This window comes from Ostrinia furnacalis, unplaced genomic scaffold (genome assembly GCF_004193835.3).
Source record: "Ostrinia furnacalis isolate ACB-3 unplaced genomic scaffold, ASM419383v2 OfSCF0140, whole genome shotgun sequence".
NCBI lineage: Eukaryota > Metazoa > Arthropoda > Insecta > Lepidoptera > Crambidae > Ostrinia > Ostrinia furnacalis.
In genome coordinates, this window is record NW_021130379.1 from 68,875 (window position 1) to 95,252 (window position 26,378).

Genomic DNA, 26,378 nt, shown 5'->3' on the forward strand with positions numbered 1-26,378 from the left:
TAAAAAAAGAAAAAGGTAGCCCTTATGGTTATGGGGCACTTTACATGTCTCCTTATCTTTTGGGCCTTTAAATGTTGTTAAGAATGTTGTTTTCTTTTTTGCGTTTGGGGTTTTCATTTTTTATTTTTATTTCTGTAATAAATACGGGATTTCGAATAAACACACACATTAGATTGCACAAAACATTTTAATATAAACTTAAAAAGTCGTACAACAATATGAAAAATTATTATTGACTAATTATATGCGGACATGGAGAGCCGCTTTTACTATATTATGCAAATATTATTATATTATTTTAACATTTCCATCGAATATATCTTACAAAAGAAAGAAAAATAAAAAGTATCTTTATAATAAAAAATCTCATTACACTAAGTTGTATTATTATTAAACTTACATTTATAGATTTTATCTACAAAATACTGTAGCCTTATGGTCAGTTTTTCAATCGAGATACCTCAATATACACATTAGATAATAATTTAATAATTATAGGGTAACAATAAAGTACACGTTAAGGTATTCAAATCATACAACTAGACTTAATCTAAATCAAAATATAAAAATAGTAAAAATATTTGCACATTTCAATACAGGTATACAACTTGTCAACGTTGTGCACCGAATTGGAGAGTTAGTAGGTACTTGAAACAACCAATGCCGAGCGACTACTCTACGACTACCCACTACTCGCACTTACGCTACGGCCCCATTGAAAAACTGAGCCAATGCCAAGTGAAATATAAAAAAGATAAATAACACATAGTATTTTTTCCATGAATTTGCATGCACCCGTTATATTAACGAATTGAGAAATATTTTTTTTCTATCATTTATTCATGTCTTTTAACAATATTATAATATAAGTATACCATAAGACTAAGACCGGCCACCGCGGTGCGGTCGACCGGTAATGTACACGAGGACTAATATCTTCTTAAAAAAATACTGTTAGATTGAAACGTAGCTAAATCTATTATATTATGTATATTGTAATAATTATTACAAGGGTACAATCGTACGAGTGATGATTACGCTAGGTGAGAACTCCGACGCCTCGGCGGCCGCGCCCACCGGCCGCGTCCACGGATATGCAAACGTTTATTAGAGTACGATACATTCAGAGTACACTATTAGTAAGTATGAATTATCAATTTCAATATTAAAAATACGTAATTTCTCTATTGGCTTTTTCGTATCCACGTGAAAAATTAGACAATTATCGCGTACGAATATATATATATTATGTATACATATTTATATATCAGTAATTCTTAGATCGGAGGACGTATGTATACAGGCTCGCTCTAGAAGGTACGTCGTCGTAAGCGCACGCGGCCAAAGGCCTTTCGCTCCCTTACACCCTACGAATATATCGATATCGAACGAAGACATCAAAAACTTGACTCGGCATTAAATATTACGAAAATAAATCGCCGGCGAGTCGCGCGGCCGATTATTGCTCCTATCGATAAATTTACACATCGACGTAACGAACGAGAATACAAAAAGTTATGGAAAATCGTACGGATATCACAAGCGGCGGGCGGCGCGGGACGCCCCCGCGGAAAATAAAAAAATAAATCGCGGCGCGCGCCTCTCTCGTAAAAAAGTAAAGACTCTATGAGCGGGTCGCGCGGGCCGTGCGGCGCGCGTGCGTTCAGTTGGCGAGGAGGAGGTGCGCGGGCGCAGGGGGGTAGGGGGCCGCGGGGGCGGGGGCGGGCTCGCGCCGCGCCACGAAGTACGCCGCGGGGTCGGCGGCCGGCGACAGCGCGCGCGCCGCCAGCTGCTGCTGCACCGCGCGCTGCTTGATGTAGTTGCTGAACTCCGTGGGCGACATGCGGTTGGCGCGCTTGCTGCTCGTTTTGAGCTTGGTGCTGCCGAACTTGGTCTGCGCGAAGGTCGCGGTGGTGAAGGTGAGCGGCTGCGCGCGGAACGGCGGCGCGGGGGAGAAGGCGGCGGGCGCGGGCGGCGACGGCGCCGCCGCAGGCTCCACCGGCCGGAAGCACTGCGCCTCGGGGTTGAAAGCGCGAGTCACCTGGAAGGGATAACAGAAACTGTCAATTCAAGGATCAAAACTGGTGATCGATTATAAACGTTGATTAAAACTGGTGATCGATCATACTGTAGGTATATTCTAGCCTACAGGAGCGGTGGAAGTAGCGTAAAGGTACAAGTCCAAGATGGACTGCAGAACGCAAACTGCAAGCCACCACGGTTTTTTGAACATCTACTAGATGACTGCGGTTGGCCGCAGCCTCCAGCCCCAGTATCGCCTGTGGTTGCAGTCTGCAGCCCAAGTGGACAGATAAGATGCCCAGAAAAAATACGAAGGACCAACGATTAAACCACAGAGCAACATAATTTGGTGATCTCTCAAAAACTCATCATATTCACTATTTTTCATTATGTCATCAAAAGGTGGAACCGTCATCTACGCACGCGATTGATATCTGAACCCTCAACTGCTGTATAGCTGGCACTCTACCAATGGCTTCAGAGGTCATCCTATTTATTTACTTATTCCTGCCACAAAGTCTGTATCCAAATGGTTACAATCGCGTCAGGGTATTTCTCATCGTCAGTATGTACGGTGCACTTGCCAAAATCATCACCCGCGAGTAATTAATCGGCCATTATTTGAGCTTGACGCAATTAATGTTTCAACAAAGCAAACAATCTACAATTACCAAGCAGCTGCGGGCCTGATGTAGCAGATTTGTCTTGTCCATAATAAAAATCTAGCCAGCAAATTCATCCACATCTGCCTGACAATGATCAGTCCATTAAGCTGCCAGACTCAAAGCTAAGTCCTTATTACTTGATTTGTTGCTTTGATTTATTTGTGCTATAAATTACAACGGCACTAGGCTGTTAACATCAATCAAGTGCGTTTGGCTAAATCAGTTTCGAGTAGAATCACATTTCACTGAAGCAAGCGCTAAAATACCATGCGAGTCCACCTTTTGCTTCACCAACACGGAGATGACAGATATTATGATCTTCAAAATTAATCAGAGGGTCAACTTTGCCATTTAGCACTTATGTGTAGTGTATTTTTGCCAATAGTTTCACAGCTTTTTAGACTTCGATTCTTACCTCTCTATCAGTTCGCTCATCAGCAGCTCGCTCGTCGCTACTGAACAGCACTTTCACCGCCCCTTTCTCCCCGATGCGGTATGAAACTTCACCTGTAATGAAAGAAACAAAATAGGTTAATTAACATGGTCAAAATTACATCAAAACTAGGTTAAACCTCCCCTCCTAATCACAATAATTCACGGGAGAAAATGGTGTTCACGAGGAAATTGAATAATCGACCCAGTTCAGCGTTGGATCCATATTCATAAACCAATCAAATTCCCGTTTTTATCAAAAGTTTATAATGCATGCACTCTCACGTTTTACTTTGAAATCTTTTTGCATCCGCTGCCACGCAAAATAGATTTTGCGTCGTAGCGAGAGCACTTAGCGACTTGGCAAATACTGAATTGATCTAGTTTGCTACATCAATGGATTACAATCGGTACTGGTTGCAAGCGGGAGATGGTTTACAAATGTGTTTCTCAACCTTTTGATCCGCGTTCCCCTTTTCAAAGGGGGGTATTAAACAGAGTAGTTTTTACATTGACGATAACGCAATATCTATAAAGTTACTGGTAACATTGAATGATAACTAACATAAACTTGAAGCTATCTTTCGAGTCATATCAGATAACTTAAGACTTGAAGATATCGTGATCTCGTGTAGTAGATAAAGTACATAGTATAACTTTGCCATCTCATAGTTAAAGATTATTAAACCATTGAATGTGTATTCTCATTGTTGGGAACCTCTGCTCAGACCTAGCCATAATTTGTTATTGTCCTTGTCTTGTTTGTCTGGCCTCGTCCATTTGCTACTACACGTTAAAGTATCACTTACGTATTATTACAGACACTTCATATTTAATTGTGTAACTTTTTAGTTAGCATGCTCATGAAAAATGGTTTGTGGTTATTATAACAGGGTTTTCTTACGTAACTGATTGTTCGAACGGTGTCTTTATTTGTGCTATTACGTGTATTTAGTCGCATTCAGATTACACCTTTGTTGTTGGATTACATGTCAATCATTCGTCATTATCTGAGGAAGTCTTTAATCCACTTAGGTATCATGAAGGTTTATTTATAGTCGCCATTTATCTTTCTTGGTGCATTAAGATTTTCTCGAAATAACAACATCTTAGGTAGGTAAGTACCTTCTATCAACTTAAAATGTGCAAGCTAATCCCAACCTAAATGTAAATAAACTTAAATACTCGTAGATTCATACGCTAGCCTATCTTTCTAAGGGTGGATTCGACCAAACAAGAGTTAATATTAATATCAGAATAAATCGTCAATTACTTATTCGACATTTGGACATATTTCCCTATTGATACTGTCAATGTGCCAGTTATACCAGGAGTTATTCTCGGATAAAAGTTTGGTTGAATCGGACCTAAGTCGTTTCAAGCAGATTTTCAACCATGACTCAGCCAACTCATGCGATAGGAGACGACCGAATGTGAAGAGGATGTGAAAATCTATAAAATGTGGTTTACACTAAGTTTTTAATAGAACAATGATAATCAGAATATTTACCTGGATCAACCCAGACGGCGAGATCCCTAGGAAGGTGTTCCAGCACATCCCTGACGGGAACTCCTGACTCCCGCGCTGCCCTCTCAAGGACGGGGTCCAACGGGCCCCCAGTCTTCAGGCACCGAAAGGCAGACCCCCGACACGGCCGGTCGGGGTACCAGTGACCCCGGAACTTGTCCTTCAGCGCCTTCTCCAGCTCCTCACCGAATATGTTGACCCGCCGCCTCGGCAGCTTGTTGTATAGGTAGGATATGACGAAGTTGAGGGCGACTTGCACTTCAATATGCATTTTGTTTTACTGTGGACAAAGATAAAATAGCGTTAGCATACAATAATAAGTTAACTTCAAAATTACCATAGGTAGTTACTTAACTTAAACAATTAATGATTAACGCCAAGTTATTTATAGGTACGACTGAAATGAAGACAATTCGAGAAGAGACCGCCTTACCTACTTAAAAAGGGAATATTAAAGGCTTATTTTACAAAAGTCCCGTAGGGATTGAGCTGTCATTAACAACGACCTAGGCATTTACCTACAACTTCGACTTTCTATTTTGATACATCACGTGCTCGTTGTCGTTCCTAAAATAAAGACTTCTTCGAACAGTCGTTATTTCCAGATAAACAACGTAAAGTTTACGTTTTAAAAATATCTGAGGATTACCACGACTTCCATTATTAGATAGAAGACCATGACATTGAGCATTTTTCAACCGTGACATTCCAAATAAAATATGTAAGTAACGTACAATTGCCGTGAGCAACCGCATTATGAATCGGTCTCGAATCGATTCAAGCCGCGTGCCGAATCAGAACTAATCGATGAAATTGAATCGATCCGCTTCTATGAATAGTCACCGGTAGCAATTTGCAAATCCAATATTTAATGTTACTTCGAAGACGATTTCCCGTAATTGGGCCCGGTTAGTGTTATTGATTGATTTAAATAAAGACGTTTCAGTGGCCTAGTTCCCAGAACTTTTGCGAAGGAAAAAGTTCTTTCTTATAATTAACTTAATGTAGCTTAATTATCCCGAGAAGCTTCCCGCTTTTTAAAGTGATCAGACACAAATAGTCTGTGAACTGAAATTCCAAAGCAAATCAGCTAATTAGAAATTCCAAAGAAAATACGATAAATAAGGCCTTATTTAAATATCAGTACATTTGTTGATGTTTATCCTTCGCCTATATTTACTTTTTATTTATTTCGGTAGTCGGTCGTCGCTCCCGAATCCCAAACGAATGTTGGCGAGCGTTTGTTTCCGCACAGAATAGATATGTTACGGCTAAAGATAGGTGTGAACATAAACTTAAGATTACCCGGCTAAACTTAAGTTTATCTTCGAGAAGCGGCTAAAGTTCGATAACATGTTAGTTGCGTCGTGATATTCCATCTTTAGCCGGCTAATGTGCACATTAGCCAAAACGAAACGGCTAAAAATGTATTCGATGGGCGCGCCAGACCAGCGGAGGGCTTGAGGGGGCGGAGGGGAGACAACGCGCATTTTGTAATTTTAAATACCTACAGAAGATTCTGTAACGACCAAATGGTTCCTTATTATTTTATTTTAATTATTAGGTAGATTTTGTTTTGAGTAATTAATATTTTGTTATTGTAATAATTGTAATTTTGAATACCTACATAGGTACATAAAAGTATGTGTAATGAAAGTGATTATTTTATAATAAAGTTTTCGTTTCAAAATAGTAAACATTATTACATTGATTCCTTTTCGATTTCCTTCTACATTTTTATCCAAGGGCCTGCGGTTACACTTAAGTTTAGCCGGCTAAAGATAGAAGAAACTAACATTAACACCTCGTCGAAGATAAACTTAAGTTTAGCCGGCTAATCTTAAGTTTATGTTCACACCTATCTTTAGCCGTAACAGATATAATGCGACCTTCCTCTAACGACTTGCTCGTGGGAATGCTAACGTTTTGACAACATGAGTTTGTTTAGCGTGTCCGCATTTTTTTTAAATTAATGGCCTCATTCTCAAAAAAAAGATGTTGGAATACTTATCAAAAGAGTTTTTACTTCGCTACCGCTTTATTTTGCGAAAGGAATTTTATTCTAAACACCTAATACACCTAAACCTAGGGCATACCCCCCCTCCCCCCCTCCCCTTCGTACCCATAAAATTTAGATATTTTATTTCTAACGATATGTGAAAATATTCATACAAGTCTAAATTTAAAAAATGTGGGGGGGGGCACTAACCCCCCACCTCTGGAGCTGCTTCAAGTGAGGGTAGTCCCCCCCCTGAAAATAACCCCATATACGCCAATGGCTCATCATAAAAATTAATTAATTTATTACTTAGGTAGGTAAGTATTAAAAACTAAAAAATATGTCGATTTCTTTGATGTTATTTGTGTCATACAAGTACCTAACACTATACTTTTATATATCACGAACTTGGGAAAAAGTAACAATAATTACGGTACCTTGTTTCGTGATACTGATTATTCCAAATTCCCCAAGTAAAATTCATGGATTATTGTCAAATTGTGTCAATTAACTATTATCTATCCCATGTAAAATACAAATAAACCAAGTTAAATAAAACGAATCGAATTAAAACCAAAATTACCCTGGTAGTACTTATGCTAATTTATCTTAAAATTGGTCATTTATGTGAACTTCAAACCCGTGTCATATAAATTCTAGTGAACGAAACATATACCGAATTTAGATCATGAGAAACTTAAATAAATGTATTATTTATTTCATAACTTACATTTCAATTATCATAAATAATTATTTAAAAACCAAGCATCAAAATATTATCCATAATATCCTTGATTCGGTAGTATCACGAAACAGGGGACACCCGAAAAATAATATGTACGCTATTTCGTGAGTCAATTAATCGCAATTTTAAAGTAATTCTACGTTTTCATATAACTTTTTTCTAAGCCAAATCAATTGTCAAGGAACTCATGAAACCACCATTACAAGTTTTATGCAAATGGACGTTTCTTCGCCTTTTTATAAGCTTAAGAAGTTGGAGCGCTAACCTTACAGTGAGAGCAACATTTTCACGCCGCACGGCTGTTTTTGGCTCTCTGAGAGTTTGAAGCTTCGTATTGCTCTCATTTTTGGCGCCACAATGTTGGTACTTGGTTTTTTAGATAGCTTAAATAATAGAGTTTTTATAGTAATAAAGAATTTTTATAAATAATATTCCATTTGCTTATTATTTGAGCTAGAAAAAAAACTTACGAACTTACGTACTATCACGAACTAGTAGCCGTTTACCTTACATCAAAATATTTGTGATAGGGGTTATAATCTATTCTGTACTTGATTGTAAGACCACATTATTGGGCTGATAGAGCCCATACCATTACCTACACCAATTTGCATTCCATGCAAGAACAATGGAATGACCAGTAGTTGTTGAAGTGAGAGTTGGATTTAGTCCTGTTCACAAGCACACTTACCATAGGGCAACTATCTAGCACGTTTTTCCACGTCATTTGCAAAACAAGGAAAGCGAAAACCGCGCGAACGGAAAAGAAACAGTTTATGGCCGCCATCAAATCGGCGTTATCGGCGGATTAAGAATGCCACTAAACTAACCACCGTTTCGTAACTTTCAGCGCATTTTAACCATAAATCTTAAGAAAATATGGCGGCGCATAATTGGGAAAGACCCCGCATAACAGAGTCAGGCGAAGATGAAGATGAAGGAGATAAACCTTTTTTAAATGTAGAACATGGCAGGTATTTTACCGCAATCACACCTGTTGTTAAGTGAGATGCAGTCAAGAATAAATTTAAGAAATCATGCAGTTCTTTACAGAGAACAGATGAATAAGGCTCAGACAGTCATTCAGACTTCACTCGGATTTTGTAACCTAGGTACTTACTTGGCCAATAAAAAGAAAAATAATATTAGTAGCTCCTTGCAATCATAATCGTTATCAATGTAAGTAGTATCAGAACCGACACCTAATAAGCTACGGGACAATTCCCACCTGTCGTTCCCGACGCTGCGCTGAAACTCCTGTGAAGTCCTGTGTAGCCATGAGCTTGACCGCCAATAAAAACCCAACCAGTGAAGGTCAAGTTTGTCCCGGGGGAAAGTTAAACTGTCTTTGGACCCGCAATGAATTTATTTCATTGAAGAGTTAGAATAATTTATTTCATTGAAGAGAAGAACTTAAGAGGAGTTCGAAGTTAAGGTTCTAAAGTCAAGGTTCGTTCTAGTGCAAAGCGGATGACGGTGATAAAACAAAGTTTTAAAACCATAAAGAAAACATTTACACCATGGACAGTAAAGCATCAATTATTGGTACCTATCTTGTGAACCGAAACCCAATAATCGTCTATTTTCTATCAATTCGAAATCAGTCAGTTTATTGAAAAGAGACATCCGTTGATTCAGGAGGCGAACTATTCTTTTGTGTTATTAGGAGACAAAGATTCCCGTCTATTCTATTCTATTCCATTCATGCGTCCCGGCGGTAGGGTGGCCATCTGAATACTAATCAGTGGGACTAACTTTTTCAAAGCTTATTCGGCTATTAAAAACTGTAGGTAAGTAGTTTACTAGGTACGTTTATGGAATCAGCAATTTCTAAGTAGGCAGCAGGTATCAATCAGCAAGTTCTATTTTGACATGAATTTAGAAGTCAATAACTGTTATATGCGTATGCGCACACGGTGCGATGAAGCATCAGCACATTTCAGCCGTGGATGTACCAATCTTTAACCCTTTATTGGGCTCTGTCTGTTGAATATATTATTATTGCCACCACAATTTGAACCTTACTTAACATAAGGTCGTAAAGCAATAACATTTTTCAACATGCTGTGCCCAAAGAGGGAAAGTCGATCCCTTGTTGCAGCAAAGGGTTCATTCATGTCTTTCTATCCTACGTTCTCCAAACTTATCGGCTGAACCATTTAAGAACCTAGTAAGTGCAGCGGAGCAAATTTTACAGGAGAGCGAAAAAACGCATTTTCATTTGCCCTGCTAAGATGCTTAAAGATTTGGATAACTTCCGATGTTTATATTAAAGATTAGTTACTAGAGTATACTTTATGGAATAAAATAATATATTTAGTTAAAAATTGCAAGTTTTATGCTCTTTACTAACACTAAAAATTATTTTTTTGACAAAAGTGCCTCGTAAAAATCAAAATCAAAATCGAATATGAATCAGTACTCATGTAGTCCCCAGATTTTGATATGGTTATCGAGTGTCAGCCAACAGAACTCGAAATAATATTTAAATTACAGTAGCATTTTACCTCTAGTAAGTCACATTGACCATTTTGAAACCTAGTAAGTCCATGCACTTACTAGGTTTTAAATGGTCATTGTAACTTGCTAGGTTTTGATAATGGTTTTTGCAAATTTTAATTGGACTTACTAGGTTTTTAGCAACGCGTTTCTCCGGTGTTAAGTGTAATAGAGCGATTTCTGTCTTCACATCCTGTGGAGACCTTAATTCTAAGGTGATTTATGACAAAAAACGAAAATCTGAAAAAGTGTCCCTTACTAGGTTCTTAAATGGTTCAGCCGAGATGGTGGCCCTGTCCTGGCGCGCTGTCATTATTGCGTGATCCGGTCACGTGCGCGGGCGTCCGTGACTATGCCCGTGGTTTTTTCCTGCGCAAACGAATCGCTTTCGTGTCGTGTACAGTCATGTGCAATATTTACATGTTGCTGAATGACAGCCATCTGCTGTACCTAATTAAATCTTAATAACAGAAAAAAGTAAACAGAAAGAGTCGCCTTTAGTCATGCTTGTGAGTGGCTGTCTGTCTATCAATAATTTCAAACCACAGATGAAGGATAAAGAATCCAGAAAAGTGTCACTTGTTGCTTACCTGTAGTTATGTAGTAGGTAAACCTTAAAATAATGAGTCTTGTAACAATTGAAAAAAATTAACCATTCCACTAACGCCTGCGTTTTTACAGCGATGATGTTGGCTAAAAAATTTCATATTAGCTGAAATTCTAGTTACGTGTCTTGCCTAATTAAGTAGATAGGTGATTCGGTAATGTCTAAAAAAGAAAGATAGGTATTTTTTCCGAGACCAACTGTATTATTTGTAAGGTATCAATTAGGTGGTGCTGTGTAGGCGTACCTAAGCTTTACCTTGTTTTTAAATAGGTCGGTGGGACGAGTGGAATGAAACTTAATGGTTCCGTAATCCGTAAATTGGATAGAATACGACGTCAGAAATGTTTTGTAACTTGTTCCTTTTTAGTCTGAGTTGCACCACCTTACTTTAACTTTTACAAAGGTCAAAAATCTGTCAAATTCCATACAAAAAGCACTGGTTAATGTTATTGTTATGGATAAAATAAGGTGGTGCATCTCAGCCTTATGCCCGTTTTCACCATCAATCCCTAATTTTTAAGTGACCCCTATGAAAACAAAATTCATGTTATGTGTTAATATAGGGGCCACTTAAAAATTAAGGGTTGATGGTGAAAACGGGCATTAGTCTGCCTGATTTCAGTATTTTTGAGGGATTTAAAATAAAATGTTGTAAATTGAATGTCATAATGTCATCTGAAATAACTAGAGTAACTATGACTGTAGAGTTCTGCGTCTGTCAACTTATACAACATTTGCGTACTTATTATACTCGTATTCACAATGAACAAAGTTTACAGAATTTCATACGGTGCTCAACAATTTCCAAACTCGTGACAACTCTATAGATTGCATAGTTTCTCTTCAGGCGAAATGCTTTTATTTACTCTTTAAACTGTCAGCCATTGTATTCGCATCGGGAAAGTTCAGAAAAGTATTCTCCTTCGTGCGTTGCATGGAGTTTTATTCTACCGACGTGATCGTCCTTCTGAAGTAGTGCAAATTATTGTGGAGATTCTCAAACTTTTGGTATTCTACACCTATGTTAAGAGAAAATAATTAGGTGATTAAAATACTCAAAAAATCATAACCCTCCTTTTGCTTTGCCGTAGTCGGGTAAAAATAAAGAAAAAGTGGTAATGGCGAATACGTTTGTTTAAAAGATAACTCCAACCCCGAAAAATGGAACAATCAAGAGTTTCTACCTCATATCATAAAACTAGTAAGTTCAAAACTCTACTCATATTCAAGCATTGATTCAATCTATCTAGCTGAAAATTTTAGATTACGTGGCGTATGCATAATCTATGAGTTTTATTTTGGTCGCAACAAATAAATGTAATTTTACAAAAACTATACGAGCATATATTGCTAAAGTAAAACGCATTAAAAGTGGTTTGTTTACTTGCTCTTTTCATCTGCTTACTTGGGTCTTATCAGTGACGTAATTTATTACATATTTTTGTAGAGTCAGTAAAACCATATCCTTTATACGTGTGGGGGCTGTGTTTCACAGTTTGAGAATCGCAGCAACTCCCGTGATCCTTGAGATGGGATATTTTTAAGCTCTACTAGATTTACTGAAGCAATTTCAGTGTAAGACTCGGTAATATTTCTTCACAGTCGCTTAACATTTCATCAAGTAATGTACCTACTGGTATGTTATTCTTATTTTGTTGTAATATGTACCTTTTTTGCGAGAAAAATAGACTAAAACGAAATTAATGATAAGGACGCATAGGTGTAGCAAGTTTACATAGGTACTACCTACTTATTAATAGGTAATCAGAAAAGTTAATGTAAACAACATCTGTATTTGATCTTAATTAAATACTGCTTCTTAATAAAGAAGATTTAAGTTTGTATGAGGCTGTAGAGTACCTCTCTTCGAATAACAAAATTACCTCAATTCGTTCTGAGAACCGTAATTTACGAAATACTTACAGTATCTAAGGTATTTATTAAGTTTTTAATGGTACTTGGCTGAATACTGAATTGTCGACTAGAAGTTATTAAGTCGCCAATTTCATAAGGTATAATAAACTTAAGATTTACTTTAGGACTCCTTCGTCTTTATTTTTTCACCATTTTAGGCAGTACCAAGTTTATTAGATTGCGAGGCTGTCCGGGGGAGAAATAAAAATATTCTGAAAGCGAAGATACGACCCCTAAAAATAATGATATTATTGGAAAGCTATACCGAATTACCGATATTGGCGGTGGTGTATGACTACACAAATATTTTTCCAACCATCGAATGTCGTGGGTCTCATAAACATTGGTTTTTGACTGACCTTTTACGGAACAAACAAACATCTTTCTAGTTATTATGACTAATTGATCTATATCGGTCAAAGCCTCTGAATCCTGACTAAATGTATATTAATAAAAGCACAATTATTTTTTACTAGCGTCCGCCCGCGACTTCGTACGCGTGGATCCCGTTTTACCCCCTTCATCTATCTTACGCGGTTTAGATTTTTTCATACAAATGTTTTTTCCCGCTAACTCCCGTTTCCGTGGGAATTTTGCAATATCCTGTTGTAACTAAGCTTTACGTTTACTAAGGTACCTGCATGCCAAATTTCAAGAGTCTATCTTACGCGGTTTAGATTTTTTCATACAAATGTTTTTTCCCACTAACTCCCGTTCCCGTGGGAATTTTCCAATATCCTGTTGCAACTAAGCTTTAAGTTTACTAAGGTACCTCCATGCCAAATTTCAAGCGTCTAACTTAAGCGGTTTAGATTTTTCATACAAAAGTATTTTCCCGCTAATTCCCGTTCCCGTGGGAATTCCTAAGTATCCTATAACCTGCCCAGGAGTATGAAGAGTAATTGTACCAAGTTTCGTTAAAATCCGTCGAGTAGTTTTTGTTTCTATAAGGAACATACAGACAGACAGACAGACAGACAGACAGACAGACAGACAGACAGACAAAAATTTTACTGATTGCATTTTTGGCATCAGTATCGATCACTAATCACCCCCTGATAGTTATTTTGAAAATATATTTCATGTACAGAATTGACCTCTCTACAGATTTATTATAAGTATAGATAATATAAATCAGCTTTTACTCTATTTAGGGTACCTACCTAAATGCTTTTGCTCATCATACTAGCACTTGACTCTGATGGGATACGATTTCACAACCGCAGTAGGATTGCAGTTAAATAGTAAGGCCAGAAAGACAATAATTGTTCATAAACAATTATGAGGTTATGAGGAGTTAGCGTTGAAAATAGTTCAAAAAGACATTATTTTGTTGTTTGACATCATACACAGAAAATAATAAGTTCACTTGAAGGACATTTCGACGTCAGTTTGTCACTGTCGTTACACAAACGAGCGAACAAATCGGATCCTTTTCTAATGCTAATAAAGTTTCCTTTTGTCTGTCAAATTGTCCTGGTAACGACCTTGTGTGATATACGATTTTCAGTCGAAATGAGATTCATTGTTATTGGAAAATTCTGGAAGAAACGTAACCGTATTGGCTGAAAGTTTATTTTTTACAATACGAAAAATACGCCTGAAAATGCATTTCTTGTAAACTAACACGTCCTAACTGAAAGTATTTAGGTATAATTTCGTAGTCTCTCTACTCTGTAGTGACCTGCAGTAAATAATTTTCGTTTTCCATATCCTTAACCCCTTTAACTCTGACTCTACTTAACTAAAGTAAAATTGCAACAACGCTCTGTATATTAACCATTCTTGAGCTTCTCTACTCCAAGTTACTTACATAATGTAAATAATAAACCCTTCGAGAGACTTCGTGTAACATTTCCTTCAGGGTCTATACCGCACAAAATAAATGGGATAGCTGAAGTCTACGCCCAGCCACGGATCTGCGATTTTTTCTAACTGGGGAAAAAATGTTACTGTGGCGCCCCCTCACAGCGTTTGAGATGCCTAAAAAAAGGTCGACGCGCTCATGACTTTGATGAGCTTAAAAACCAACAGCGTTTCAATTTAACTATTGATGGAATGACCGTGAAACATTTTTTTTACAAAAACCCCTTCTTTCCATTTGGCGCCCCCTTAGGCTGCCGCCCGGGGCAGGCGCCCCATTTTACCCCCCTAGATTCGTGCCTGTCTACGCCCCAGGCTTTAAGATAATTTCGGCGAGATGAATGGCCTTTCCAGAAGTTTCTGGAACGTTCTACCTAGTTTAGGAAGTCGTTAAAAGTATCTACATAGGCTCAACTTCGTTGCCTGTAACCGCTGTAACCTATATTACTGAAAAATAAGCGAGTGTTACATACGGGATTGGTAGAGCCGTAAAAGAGAGGTAAAACGGAATTGAGTTTATTTTATATTTTTATGGGTTAGGAATAATAAACTTTATTCGATTTTATTATATTGAGCACGCATAAAATATTGCGCAAAGTTATATTCCTAGGCTTTGGGAAAACCTAGTACCTACAAGAAAAAATATCGAGATGACTAGAATATTTACGTATAGTAGAATATACTTAACGTTCGTGTAGGTATATTACGAGTACCTACCTACACTCAAATTAGCGTACATTGCCCATACCAACATCGTATATTTTTATCTATAAAAACGACACATTGTATAACTTTAATTAACAATCTTAATTGCGCAACAGAATGCGCTGCATCGTAAAACCGGCAATTTCAAAAACTAATGAAAATTGATTGCGCACTCTAACAATCGTAGGTAACGTTCTAGGGTTGATCGTTAAAATAAATGGTGGAATCGCGGCGAAATAACGTTATACCGTTATGGGTGAATAACGTTATTACGTTATATAGGTACCATCCGGCATTTTCCAGGTAAATAGCTTCCACCATTATATCACTAACAAAGCCACCCTTGTCATTAGGAAGGTCATGATGAGAAATGGCAGCCGGCGGCGGTGGGGAAGGCATACGCTAGCGCGGTATTAATTTATCTCACTTTTAGCATCCTTAGGTAGAAGAACAAGCCTGGATTGTAGTCAAAAGCTTTCAAAAATTGTAATTATAGAGCGCTGTTTTTTTAAAAGTAACATTTGATAAGGGTTTTAAAATATTAAGGTAAAGAATCATAATCATAATATCTTTATTGCTTCATGTGGTACAAACAAGGTATAACATGAGGTTATTTATTAGAAGTCAACCAACAAATTATAAGTTTGCACGTAGAGTCCTAAGCTTTCTCAAATTATTTTAAGATTGCATCTTAGCAATACCTAAAAGTCGCATGTTTAACTTATTTGTGTGACTGTTAGTTTTATGTGATGTAAACGCAGTTAATAGAGTTCAAACGATAAAATAACTAGTACTTAGTTACTCGTTCGTTTCAGTCAATGACGTCCACTGCTAGACAAAGGCCTTCCCAATCTCCAAAGAGGAGATCCGCAGGAGAATCAAAGTGACCGACTTAGCTCGCAGATGTGCTAAAATCAAGTGGCAGTAGGTGGGCCACATAGCTCGTAGAGACGTTACTAGTTACTATTTATTGTTAAATCGCTTTCTCCCATAACTTAGACGGCAGCCGCCACATTTTCCCAGGCCGTGCGGTTTGCCTAAACATGACATGTGAACCGTGAAGTATGAAGGCCGGGGAATTCATTTACCTTAAGATTAATCACGTTATTCGGTATTTACTTCAGCGCGCCGATAAAAGCTTTCTATAATAGCACTCTATTGGTTTACAGAACACGGCAATGAGGCTAAAGGTGAGTATTGACTTGTAACAGTGGGTCGAATCGAAAATCGAATCCGTTGAAACTTCATACAAAAGAAGACTTTTCGATCATCTTTCGACATAAAAACTGTCACATTTTGGACTGAACTATGTATGAGCCGCTCTATGATATTATCTTCTAGAGTCTAGACTCTAGAGTCACATGGTATCACCCTTTGGTACACCCGTGACAAACTTGACCTTTATTGGTTGGATTTTTATTGACAGTCAAGCTGTATGCTGTGATGTGATATGTATAATGCTGGCTAAACAGGAGTTGCAGCGGTAGGAACGAGAGGTAGGAATAGTCTCGTACATGAAAATGTTTTAGAAACCGAGCTTTTACCTGTACCATTTGTAAGAACGTTATATTACATAGAAATAGTCTGTACTCCCCTTAAGGTTCTACTAATACACGTTGGTATTGTATTAGAAGCATTTTGCTGTTTCCATCTGATAGGTTAATAATTAGGTTTGTGCTTGTTTACTTAATAGCCAACGAGGCTTACAAGGTTGAACATAATGTTGGTTTAGTTTTTGAACTCGTGTGCCAGTTAATTGGATTCGTAGTAATAATAATATGTGAAACGTCACCATCTCAGACTTTTTTCAGACACGACACTAAGGAATTAGTCCAAACCTATAAAATTGGACGAATTGCTGTTATAAATAGGTACTTGGATCTGTTCTTGACTTTCAGTTTTTCAGTATTTATACCATAGTACTTAGGCATGCCTCAGAGACTGTCAAAATGAAATACCGTCACCGTCGTGGCAGAATTAAATAACTGACAAAACCAAAGTTGCGAGATAATCACGTTTTTGTGATTTTTTTCGTTAAAAATGGCGATAACTTTTAAGGGTAAAAATATTTTACTGTCGGTCTTTTTATATTTTATACAGCAAATTTACCTTTATTAAATCAATATTCTTCGATGATGTTATTTTGTATTATTTTAAATAAAAAAAAATAAAAATGTAATTATTTAGTTTTGCCACAACCGTATTTTACAACTAAGTTGCAGTTATTTAGTTTTTTCATGTCACTTATTTAGTTTTGCCACAACCAAGGTATTACAAAAACGAATATTTCCATTGAATAAGTACACTTGTTTAATTTTGCCACACTTTTATTGACCTAAATGTTGATTTATTCATTTTATTTCATTTGTTTTGTTAATGCGATTTTAGTCAAAATCTGTAAAATTGTTAAATATTACTAGAATATACCTACTTATTAAATACTTATAAATGTTTAACAAATTGGTATGGTAACCATCAACATCAGATTCCTATAACATTGAAATTAAATTGAAAGAACCAACATCAAAATGAATATCAAAATTAAAATAATCCAAAAACAATAAAACTGTAAAAGGGATATCTCCCTAGGGATCCATAGGGTTCTGCCATGACGTTGAGGGTAAGGGATCCCCCCTTACCCTCAACGTCATGGCAGAACGACGTTCAATGTCACTGCAGATCTCCGTTGACGCTAAGGCACATCGGCAGCTCAATAGACAGATATGGAAGTCCTTGCGACATGATGTTCGCAACTTTAATACAAATAGTATTAAAGAGGCGATGGAGCGGAAACAAGGCTCGAAAGTGTTCGCTAGAGACAACTCTATTGGGCGAAGCCTGCTGACGAAGCTGAAGACTGCGGAAGGTGGTGTAACGCCAACAAAAGCCGAGATTCTGGGTGAGATTGAAATGTTTTATGGACAGCTATATACCTCGACGAAGATATTGTGGATATCAGCATTATCAGCCTATACGAGATTAGGATGGCTCTCAAACACCTAAAGAACAACAAGGCACCGGGTCATGACGGGATAACCTCGGTCCTTCAGAGACTATTTAACTTCGTCTTACTCCAGGGAACAACGCCAGAGGCATAGAACAGAAGCGTGGTGGTACTCTTCTTCAAGAAAGGGGATAAAACCTTGCTGAAGAATTACTGACCCATCTCGCATCTGAGTCATGTCTACAAGCTGTTTGCGAAAGTTATCACGAATGATCTCGCGCGTAGGTTCGATGACTTCTAGCCTCCCGAACAAGCCGGTTTCCGAAAAGTGTCGGTACATATCGAGGTGCTGAAGTGCTTGTACAGAAACGCCACCATGTTGGTCCGAGTACAGGAGTGGAGTACGAGGGCGATTCCTCTGCAGCGAGGCATGAGGGAGATGTTATATCTCCGGATCTCCGAAACTATTCACCGCTGCATTGGAAGACGCTTTCAAACTCCTTGAATAGAAAGGATTCGGCACAAACATCAACGACGAGTACATCATTCAGCTTCGGTTCGCCGACGATATTGTGTGGTCATGGCAAAATCACTGGAAGACCTCGGCACAATGCTCGAAGACCTTAGTCTCCCAAAAGGTAGGCCTTCGGGTGAACAACATGGAAAAACGAAGCTTTTGTCGAAAGCTTTTGTTGGTTAGGAGCTCGAATCTTGAGATTGTTGACAAGTATGTCTACCTCGGACAAACGTTTCAGCTAGGTAGAGAAAGAGGTCGAATCCAACTCGGCTGGGAAGCATTCAGGAAACTACACAACATCCTTTCGTCCAAAATATCTCAGTGCCTAAAGACAAAAATCTACAATCTGTATGTGTTACCACTGATGACGGCTCGGGAACGCGGCCTCTTACTCAAGTTACACAGCGTGCTTTGAAGAGGGCTATGCTCAGTTTTTCTGTACAAGAGACAGGGCACATAGTACGCAGAACTGACAGACGATGGGGCAGCAAGGTTCTGGAGTGGAAGGCACGTACCGAAAAGCACAACGTGGACTTCATAAAGGTAGCAGGAAAGCACTGGATGCAGACCGCTACCAGCCGGTCATATTGGAAATCATTGGGGGAAGCCTATGTTCGGCAGTGGACGTCCTATATGGCTGAAATGATGATGATGATGAAGGTTTAACATCTGAGTAATGAACATTGAAATTAAAAGTAACATTTAAAGTAATGTTACAAAAATGAAATAAATCAAAAACACAATTGTACGAGTATTTTGAAGCAATGTTTCGGATTGAGTTGTGGCAGAATTAAATAAAGTCACTTATTGACTTTCTTAGTACAAGTATTTTGAAGCAATGTTTTGCAGTGAGTTGTGGCAGAATTAAATAAAGTCACTTATTCAGTTTTGCCAGGTAAATTTTACAACAAACAGAGTTGTAATTTATGGTCAATAGTTTCACTAAACTGAAGATAAATCTTTGGAAATATCATAGATATTGCCACGAGAGTAAGACCAAAATATAGGTCACACTTTCTACTATACAAAAAGTGGAAAAAGTGATTTTTGCCAAAAGTGTCAGTTATTTAATTCTGCCACGACGGTGACGATACTAAATACTTACTTGCCCAAAGCATTAAAAATAAATTAACAGGCCAATGTGAAACATTTTTTTTAAAGAATAACACTACAAATTAAACATTAAATATTGAATGACGTAAATATGGCTTTAGTACCTACTTAACAATCACTTAGGTAGGTACTCAAAATTTCAGGCAGTATATAAAATCTTTGATTATTATAAAACATGTTTCACACATAAATGTTTGTTATTCATAAAGTCAAGGCTAGCAAAATTTGCATGGCAGTAGGTACAAAGTAAATGGCCGACATATTATTTGCATACGATTTTCATTATTCTGACGTTTGCCACGTCTTATTAGCGAGGTTTCGGGGGTATGTTAAAAGGATACTGAAGGCAAAATTATGTATCAATATTATCATAATAAAACATCCGACTGAAAACGTTTCCTTGATAAGTAAAACTGCGTAGTCGAAACTATCTCAAGTACCTATTTATTCTAACTGTACTAAATCAAACTTGCAACCCCCTTAATACGTTTAAATGTCATTTTAAACCAGTGTTCATCGCGCGTTTAACTTTTTAGTAATATGACACGTAAAGGCCGTCAGTCAAACTTTACTGTCGCAAAATCGTAACACATTACAACTAGAGTGTTATTTTGATGTGATATTGTCCGTACATACCTATGTACGTATGTAGGTACCTACCTACATAATAATATGTTGATATGGTATATCTATTCATAGTCTATTCAAAAATGTTTTTCATGTTTCTAGTCATAATTGGTACAATCTCGTATAGTTTGGGGCTAATTACTAGCGTGATTATTAGAAACAGACCTAACTAGCGTGTCACTATTCCATGTAGATTGCAACTTGATAGACCGAAAAAATCGATAAACCGATTATCGACCGAAATACCTACAGGGTGTCCCAGAATGGGTGAATCAAACTGATAGGGGAGGTAGGTCTACTAATGTACTACTATCCCAAAAAAATATGAAAAAAAAATTTTGAGTTTGGATTTTTTTAAAAAATAAAGTGCTCTTAACTCGAAATCTAGTTTGTTTGCAGATAAACGAAGTGATCATGTACAATTAATATTAGTAAGAAAAAAGTACAAGTAAACTCCAAACGCAGCAATTATAGGCAGATACTTAGGCAAAGCTGATTTATTTTCACTTTTTCATTAACATTTTTTTTCGTTTCCTTATCCGCTTTTTTTTTTCATATTTTTTAGGGATAGTACATTAGTAGAGCTACCTCCCCTATCAGTTTGATTCACCCATTCTGGGACACCCTGTATACCATTTACGTAGACGCTTTTTGTAACGAAGAGCCATGTGTACAATACACGGTTTCAGTGATTTAGTAATTACTTACAGCCGATAAGAAACGGCCTTCGATGTAATTGGAAACATAATGAATAGGCAAATAACTCTTACTTTCGACTTGATTGGAGAAGGTTAAGTGGGTTCGCTCGTTATGTAATCGTTGCTATGATCTGCTATCTACCTCTTACTGGCAATTTTTTAAAGTTTGAGTTTGAAAGATTATTATTATACGAACAGCTAGGGACGGGAATTCGCTACCTGCTGCTGTCTTTCCCGAAGACTATAATCCGGGCCTTTTCAAGGCGAGAGTGAATAGGCACTTACAGGGCAGATATGTACCATCCTAGACTGCAACCCACTTAACATCAGGTGCGATTACGGTCAAATAACTGCCTTGTTATACATAAAAAAAAAATATTTACATACTGTGTAGCCAATGACGTGTGTAATATGTGTCCTGGAAAGGGCCTATGACCATATTATGTACTGAATAAACTATTTCTATTTCAATAGTTGACGGACAATAGGCCGCAAAATTGTACAAAAGAGTCAAGTTTTGTACGAGTTAATTGTAGCCTTAAGTTTAACATATCGCGCGTCGTACATGTCGTGTTAACATTGGTTAGTGTCAAGTGTCAGTTCAGTGATGCAGATCCATAGCTTTAAGAGTAGGCGCACACCGTTGATTTTTAGTTGGCCGATAGTTGTGACCGATTTTAAATTGTATGAAGAATCGACCAAATCGAATCGGCGTAGTGTGCGCACTCCCATACATGCCCATACTGATCAACTGCCCGACTAAACTATCGGCCGACGAAAAATCAACGGTGTGTGCCTACTCTAAGGCTTTACTTTCTAGACAGGCTGTGCTGAATTGAAATATTGCCAAAAAACTAACCAAACTCGCCCGTGGTATAACAAAATAGCTTATCTAGAAATATTTAAAGGGCTTTGCCGTTAGTCTTTCACGTTGAATCCTACTGAATTCTTCTGGATTATACCTTCGTAATAAACGTTATTACTTCCACCTTTCGTATTTATTTTAAGCTGTTCCCCCGGTATACTAAACCAGTGAGCAAATATTTAAAGCCCCAAATAACTAAATTGATTGGAGTTCCAATTGGAATTTGTATTTGATCGATATTGAACCTATTAATTTAATACCAAGGTGTATTATTGACAGCTCAAGTAAACTTATCAGAGTTTTAAAATAATGAATCTGTTGGGAAGCTTTCACAAGTCACGTGGTCGGTTTATGAGCTTTTTAGTACTGTGAAAGTGGACTTGAAAGCACAATTTCGTACATTCTGCTACTTTACACGGGAAACTTACATTACACATCTCAGCGACTTCGTGTAGATGAACATCTCCATTAGTATCAAAAGTCTACTTAAATTACTAAAACTCCCTATCCACTCCACGAAATTTAGTTATATTATTATGACAGAAATGCGTCGTAAAAGGGCTTTTATTAGTGTTCCTTGCATGGTGGAAACAAACTAAATTGCTATACACCGTTACCACATGCTCTTGAAACATTCGTCTTTTGTTTTCTATGCAGGTTATGATGTTTATTTCATCAACAGCCCTTTACAGTCCACTACTGGACTATGAGCCTCCTCCACTGTTGATGTTTATTTACTAATGGCTAATGGTTTAATTGTATTACGACTATTATGTATGCAAGCAGACAAGAGAAATAGGTACGTATTCGTCTAAACCAGCCACTTGCTTGTGCGCACCTCGAGTTACGAGCCTTCACATACCTTACTACAATTAAATAAACGTCACTAATTAACAGTTACATAACGATGTAGTGTTACAAAAATAGTCGTAACACAAAGTAATTACATAATTACAACCTAGTGTCGTATCCTTATCGATCCATCCACGATTAAAAGTCAAGAAGGGAGCTAAATATAAGTCCAGTCATTTCATCATCATCATTTCAGCCACAGGACGTCCACTGCTGAACATAGGCCTCCCCCAATGATTTCCATAATGACCGGTTGGTAGTGGTCTGCATCCAGCGCCTTCCTGCTACCTTTATAAGGTCATCGGTCCACCTTATGGGTGGACGTCCTACGCTGCGCTTTTGCGGTACGTGGCCTCCACTCCAGAACCTTGCTGCCCCATCGGCCGTCAGTTCTGCGTACTATGTGTCCTGCCCATTGCCACTTCAGCTTGCTAATCCGTCGGGCTATGTCAGCGACTTTAGTTCGTTTACGGATCTCCTCATTTCTGATTCGATCTCGTAAAGTCCAGTCATTTACATTTTAATTACTTTCTGTACCTATACAATAACTGTTTACTCAATAGAACTAATTACCTTTTGTTTTTGTATAAAATAATCTTGTAGAGTTAATTACTTAGAAATACATCAATACTTTCAATCACCTTAAAGAACTTGCAAAACTTTTGAAATTACGAACCTTCATATTTAGTAAGTAATTAATTAAACTATTAATTGTTTACTAGCGCCCCGGCTTTACATCAATATCTAACCTTCTTTGCTCAAACCTACTTACTGGTCAATGGGTACGGTCAGTGGGTTATGTGGGATTCTCTCCGCCGATCTAAATTTTCCTCTAGACTCACTCTATTGCTGAAACAAGTGAGATACAGGCCAAAAGATTCCTCGTAGTGGATAAAAAAAAACAAGTAACTATGTAGAATCTTTTTTCCAAGAAAACCTATATCATGTAGACTGTACTACAGCATCCAAATCGATCTCAATGAAACTGAGCGCGGCCTTAAGTTGTCCTATATATAGATGTAACCCCGTATCGACCCGGCCCACTGCCCGACAACCCCTACCACGCACTCGCAATAATGCGGTCCCCCTTAATGCGGTCGGCCGAAAGACGACATTCCCGTCGTAACGACTTCAGACGGCGACACACATTGCTGAATTGGACTTGTGAATTTATTTAAAGATATAACTCGGTTTGCGAGTTCATGCGGCAAATGTATGTAAAAAGTTGAGAAGAACATGTTTAAGTTCAAATTTTTAAATAGATTTACATAATTATTCAGTAGCATCTATGTACTCGTATAAGTACGTTAATGCTACCAACTGGTCACTGGTCAATCTCAAATCAATGTTCAGCAGTGGACATCCGTAGCTGAAATTGATGATGATGGTGATAATAATTCGTAGATAACATGAATGAATAAGAAATTTACAGTTGGTAGTATGTTTGTTACTACAATTAAATTACATCATGTATAAGAGTTAGAGCCAATTTTTCTTTATATCCGACTCTGTCAATTTATCAGTTCTCACTTATTTTGATGTCATCCAAATAAACGATCGACATTTCTCGTGGAATTCAAAAGTAAGATTTTTCACCAAACAAAACATAAAACACTCTTTCACCAGTAGTAGAGACTTAATTGAGGAATAGCATTGAAGACAACGTAAAAAGTAATGGTCGCACTAGTGTGGTCTTGAGATTGCGTTGTAACAAATTGAATTAGCCAGACGACTTGCTAGCAGTTCTATTACTAACTTTACCATGTGAACTCTACAGTTCGCGCTCGGGGCGAGCATTCGCGCGTTAAAGTATGCGCGCGTCTCATGCTCTACGTTCAGCCGAGTGGAACCAAATTCGACAGCTGCTAATTAGATTCTTGCTTTTGTCTAAGTTACTATGTAATTATGTAGAAGGACATCCTTGTATAGTAAACAGAACGACAGACTATAGGTACGGATGCTACAGTGTCATCTAATCTTAAAGCTGAAAAACTCTTAGTTTGTTCTATGAAATGTTCATTCACAGAAATCATTGTAATGCGCAGGAATCAAATCCTTGACTTCTGGTAAAAATATCAACAAATTCTTACTTACTTTTAAATTTAGTTTTAATAATGTTAAGTTCGGTATTTTTATATTTGTTAAATTTAAAACTGTTTGTTATTGTGTACCTGATAATAGAATTATTCGGCTGCTTCAAGACTGACGCAGTTTTAAATGATAATTTATTGCAGACTCGAAGTGAAAGAGCGGTACTGCTATCTTAAGAACAAAATAAAGTGTCTGGATAAGTAAAAGTGCGCTCTACATTGTCTGATGGTGTAAGTTTGTCCAGTGAAAATAAGATAAAAGTATAAAAATAACCTTGAGCAGCAATTATTTCATTACTTGCATGATTTTGTAATTAAATTGTATCAAAAAGTACAATGCTCAAGTAATAACCTACAGCCTTAAGAGGACAGCGGTTAAGAAAAATGTTTCAATTGTTTCCTTCAGATTTAATATAAAGAATGAGCTCACCCCTTGGACGAATGCTCACCCTCACCATTTAATTCCAACAGTTAAGACGATACTTATCGATTTAAAACTTTAAAACATAACAGACAGTTTTTGAAGGTCCTTAAAGTAAGTGACAATACTATCGTTTTCTCTCTACCTGTCCTTCGAAACAAAGAGAGCTTCATTTAGTACATTTCCAATAATATAGCCAACATTTCCCGCCATCGCTGGTAAACTGGACAGTCTGACTAGATACGAATGTGCTGCATTAGTCCACGTTACAGCTCGCCAGCGCTCGCCACCTAATGGCTGATGTATCGTTATAGCTTAATAATCTTTTCCACCTACCGTCGGGTCCTATCGGTATTTCACCGTCCAGAGACAAAGTGTGTTTAATGATGTCTGAAAACGTCAATTGGCAGCCATTTTTCAGGCGCCATTTTGTCGAAAGCTTTTACAGAAATGGCGGAATTGTCTCAATTTTCAAAGTGATTGTCTGCTGATTGTTTCCTGGCTGTTACATTTGGGTAGATTTAGTAGTATAATAAATTATGAAGGTTTGGAGAGTTCTTCTGAAAAGTGGTATTAGGAGGTAGGTACCTACTACTGTAGTCGCTTTAATTTAATAAATGAAATAAAATAGCGGACACTTAACACTATAAATGTTATAATAATTTATAGTAAAATTCACTGGAAAGACTTCTTAATAGATATTGTAATAAGAAACAACCACTTTAAAGGTATTAAAGAAGATCCGAGGCAGTGGCTCTTGAATCTTTAACACTTTGGAATCCTGGAATTCTTTAACACTTTGGCACGTTTTCAGTTGTCTTTTAAGTAGGTAGTGCTTAGCTTAATAAATGTGCCAAGTGGTGTAAAAGAGTAATATAAAACAGCTAATAATTACATTACAGTGTAACGTGTGACATAACACAAATAGTTACTATGTGCTGTATTTATATTTAATGGTTGTATAAGTTTATTATCTTTACGAATTTTAAATAGAAATTCCATTCGAAAAAGTACTGAAAATTTTGAGTTACTAAAACATACATTAGTGAGTATTTAAGTTATGTGTTTTATGTAGTATTAATTAGTGTTACTAAGCTATTATAATGAACAATAAACTAATGAATTCTTTGTAATATTAATAATCATAACTATGTGATGTTTCGTAGCGACAAGATAACGTAAAATAGTTTAACGTGTTTTTAAAGTGTTTGCAATAGGAATAACAGGATTACTTATTATCTCGCGACCTTCTAATTTTCTAGACGGGAAGAA

General features: G+C 37.3%; 1 protein-coding gene across 1 annotated transcript in view; it reads right to left on the minus strand.

The window, feature by feature from the left end:
* Positions 1 to 396: 396 nt before the first annotated feature.
* Positions 397 to 26,378, minus strand: part of Tob (Transducer of ERBB2) — a 57,233-nt gene continuing 31,251 nt past the window's right edge. Inside the window, exons 2-4 of the mRNA XM_028304138.1 lie at positions 4,630 to 4,927; positions 3,103 to 3,194; positions 397 to 2,041 (exon numbers count right to left, since the gene is read on the minus strand). Of these exons, the coding sequence (XP_028159939.1) occupies positions 1,664 to 2,041; positions 3,103 to 3,194; positions 4,630 to 4,918 (759 nt within the window). The 5' untranslated portion in view covers positions 4,919 to 4,927 and the 3' untranslated portion in view covers positions 397 to 1,663. The remainder of the gene's footprint in view (positions 2,042 to 3,102; positions 3,195 to 4,629; positions 4,928 to 26,378) is intronic.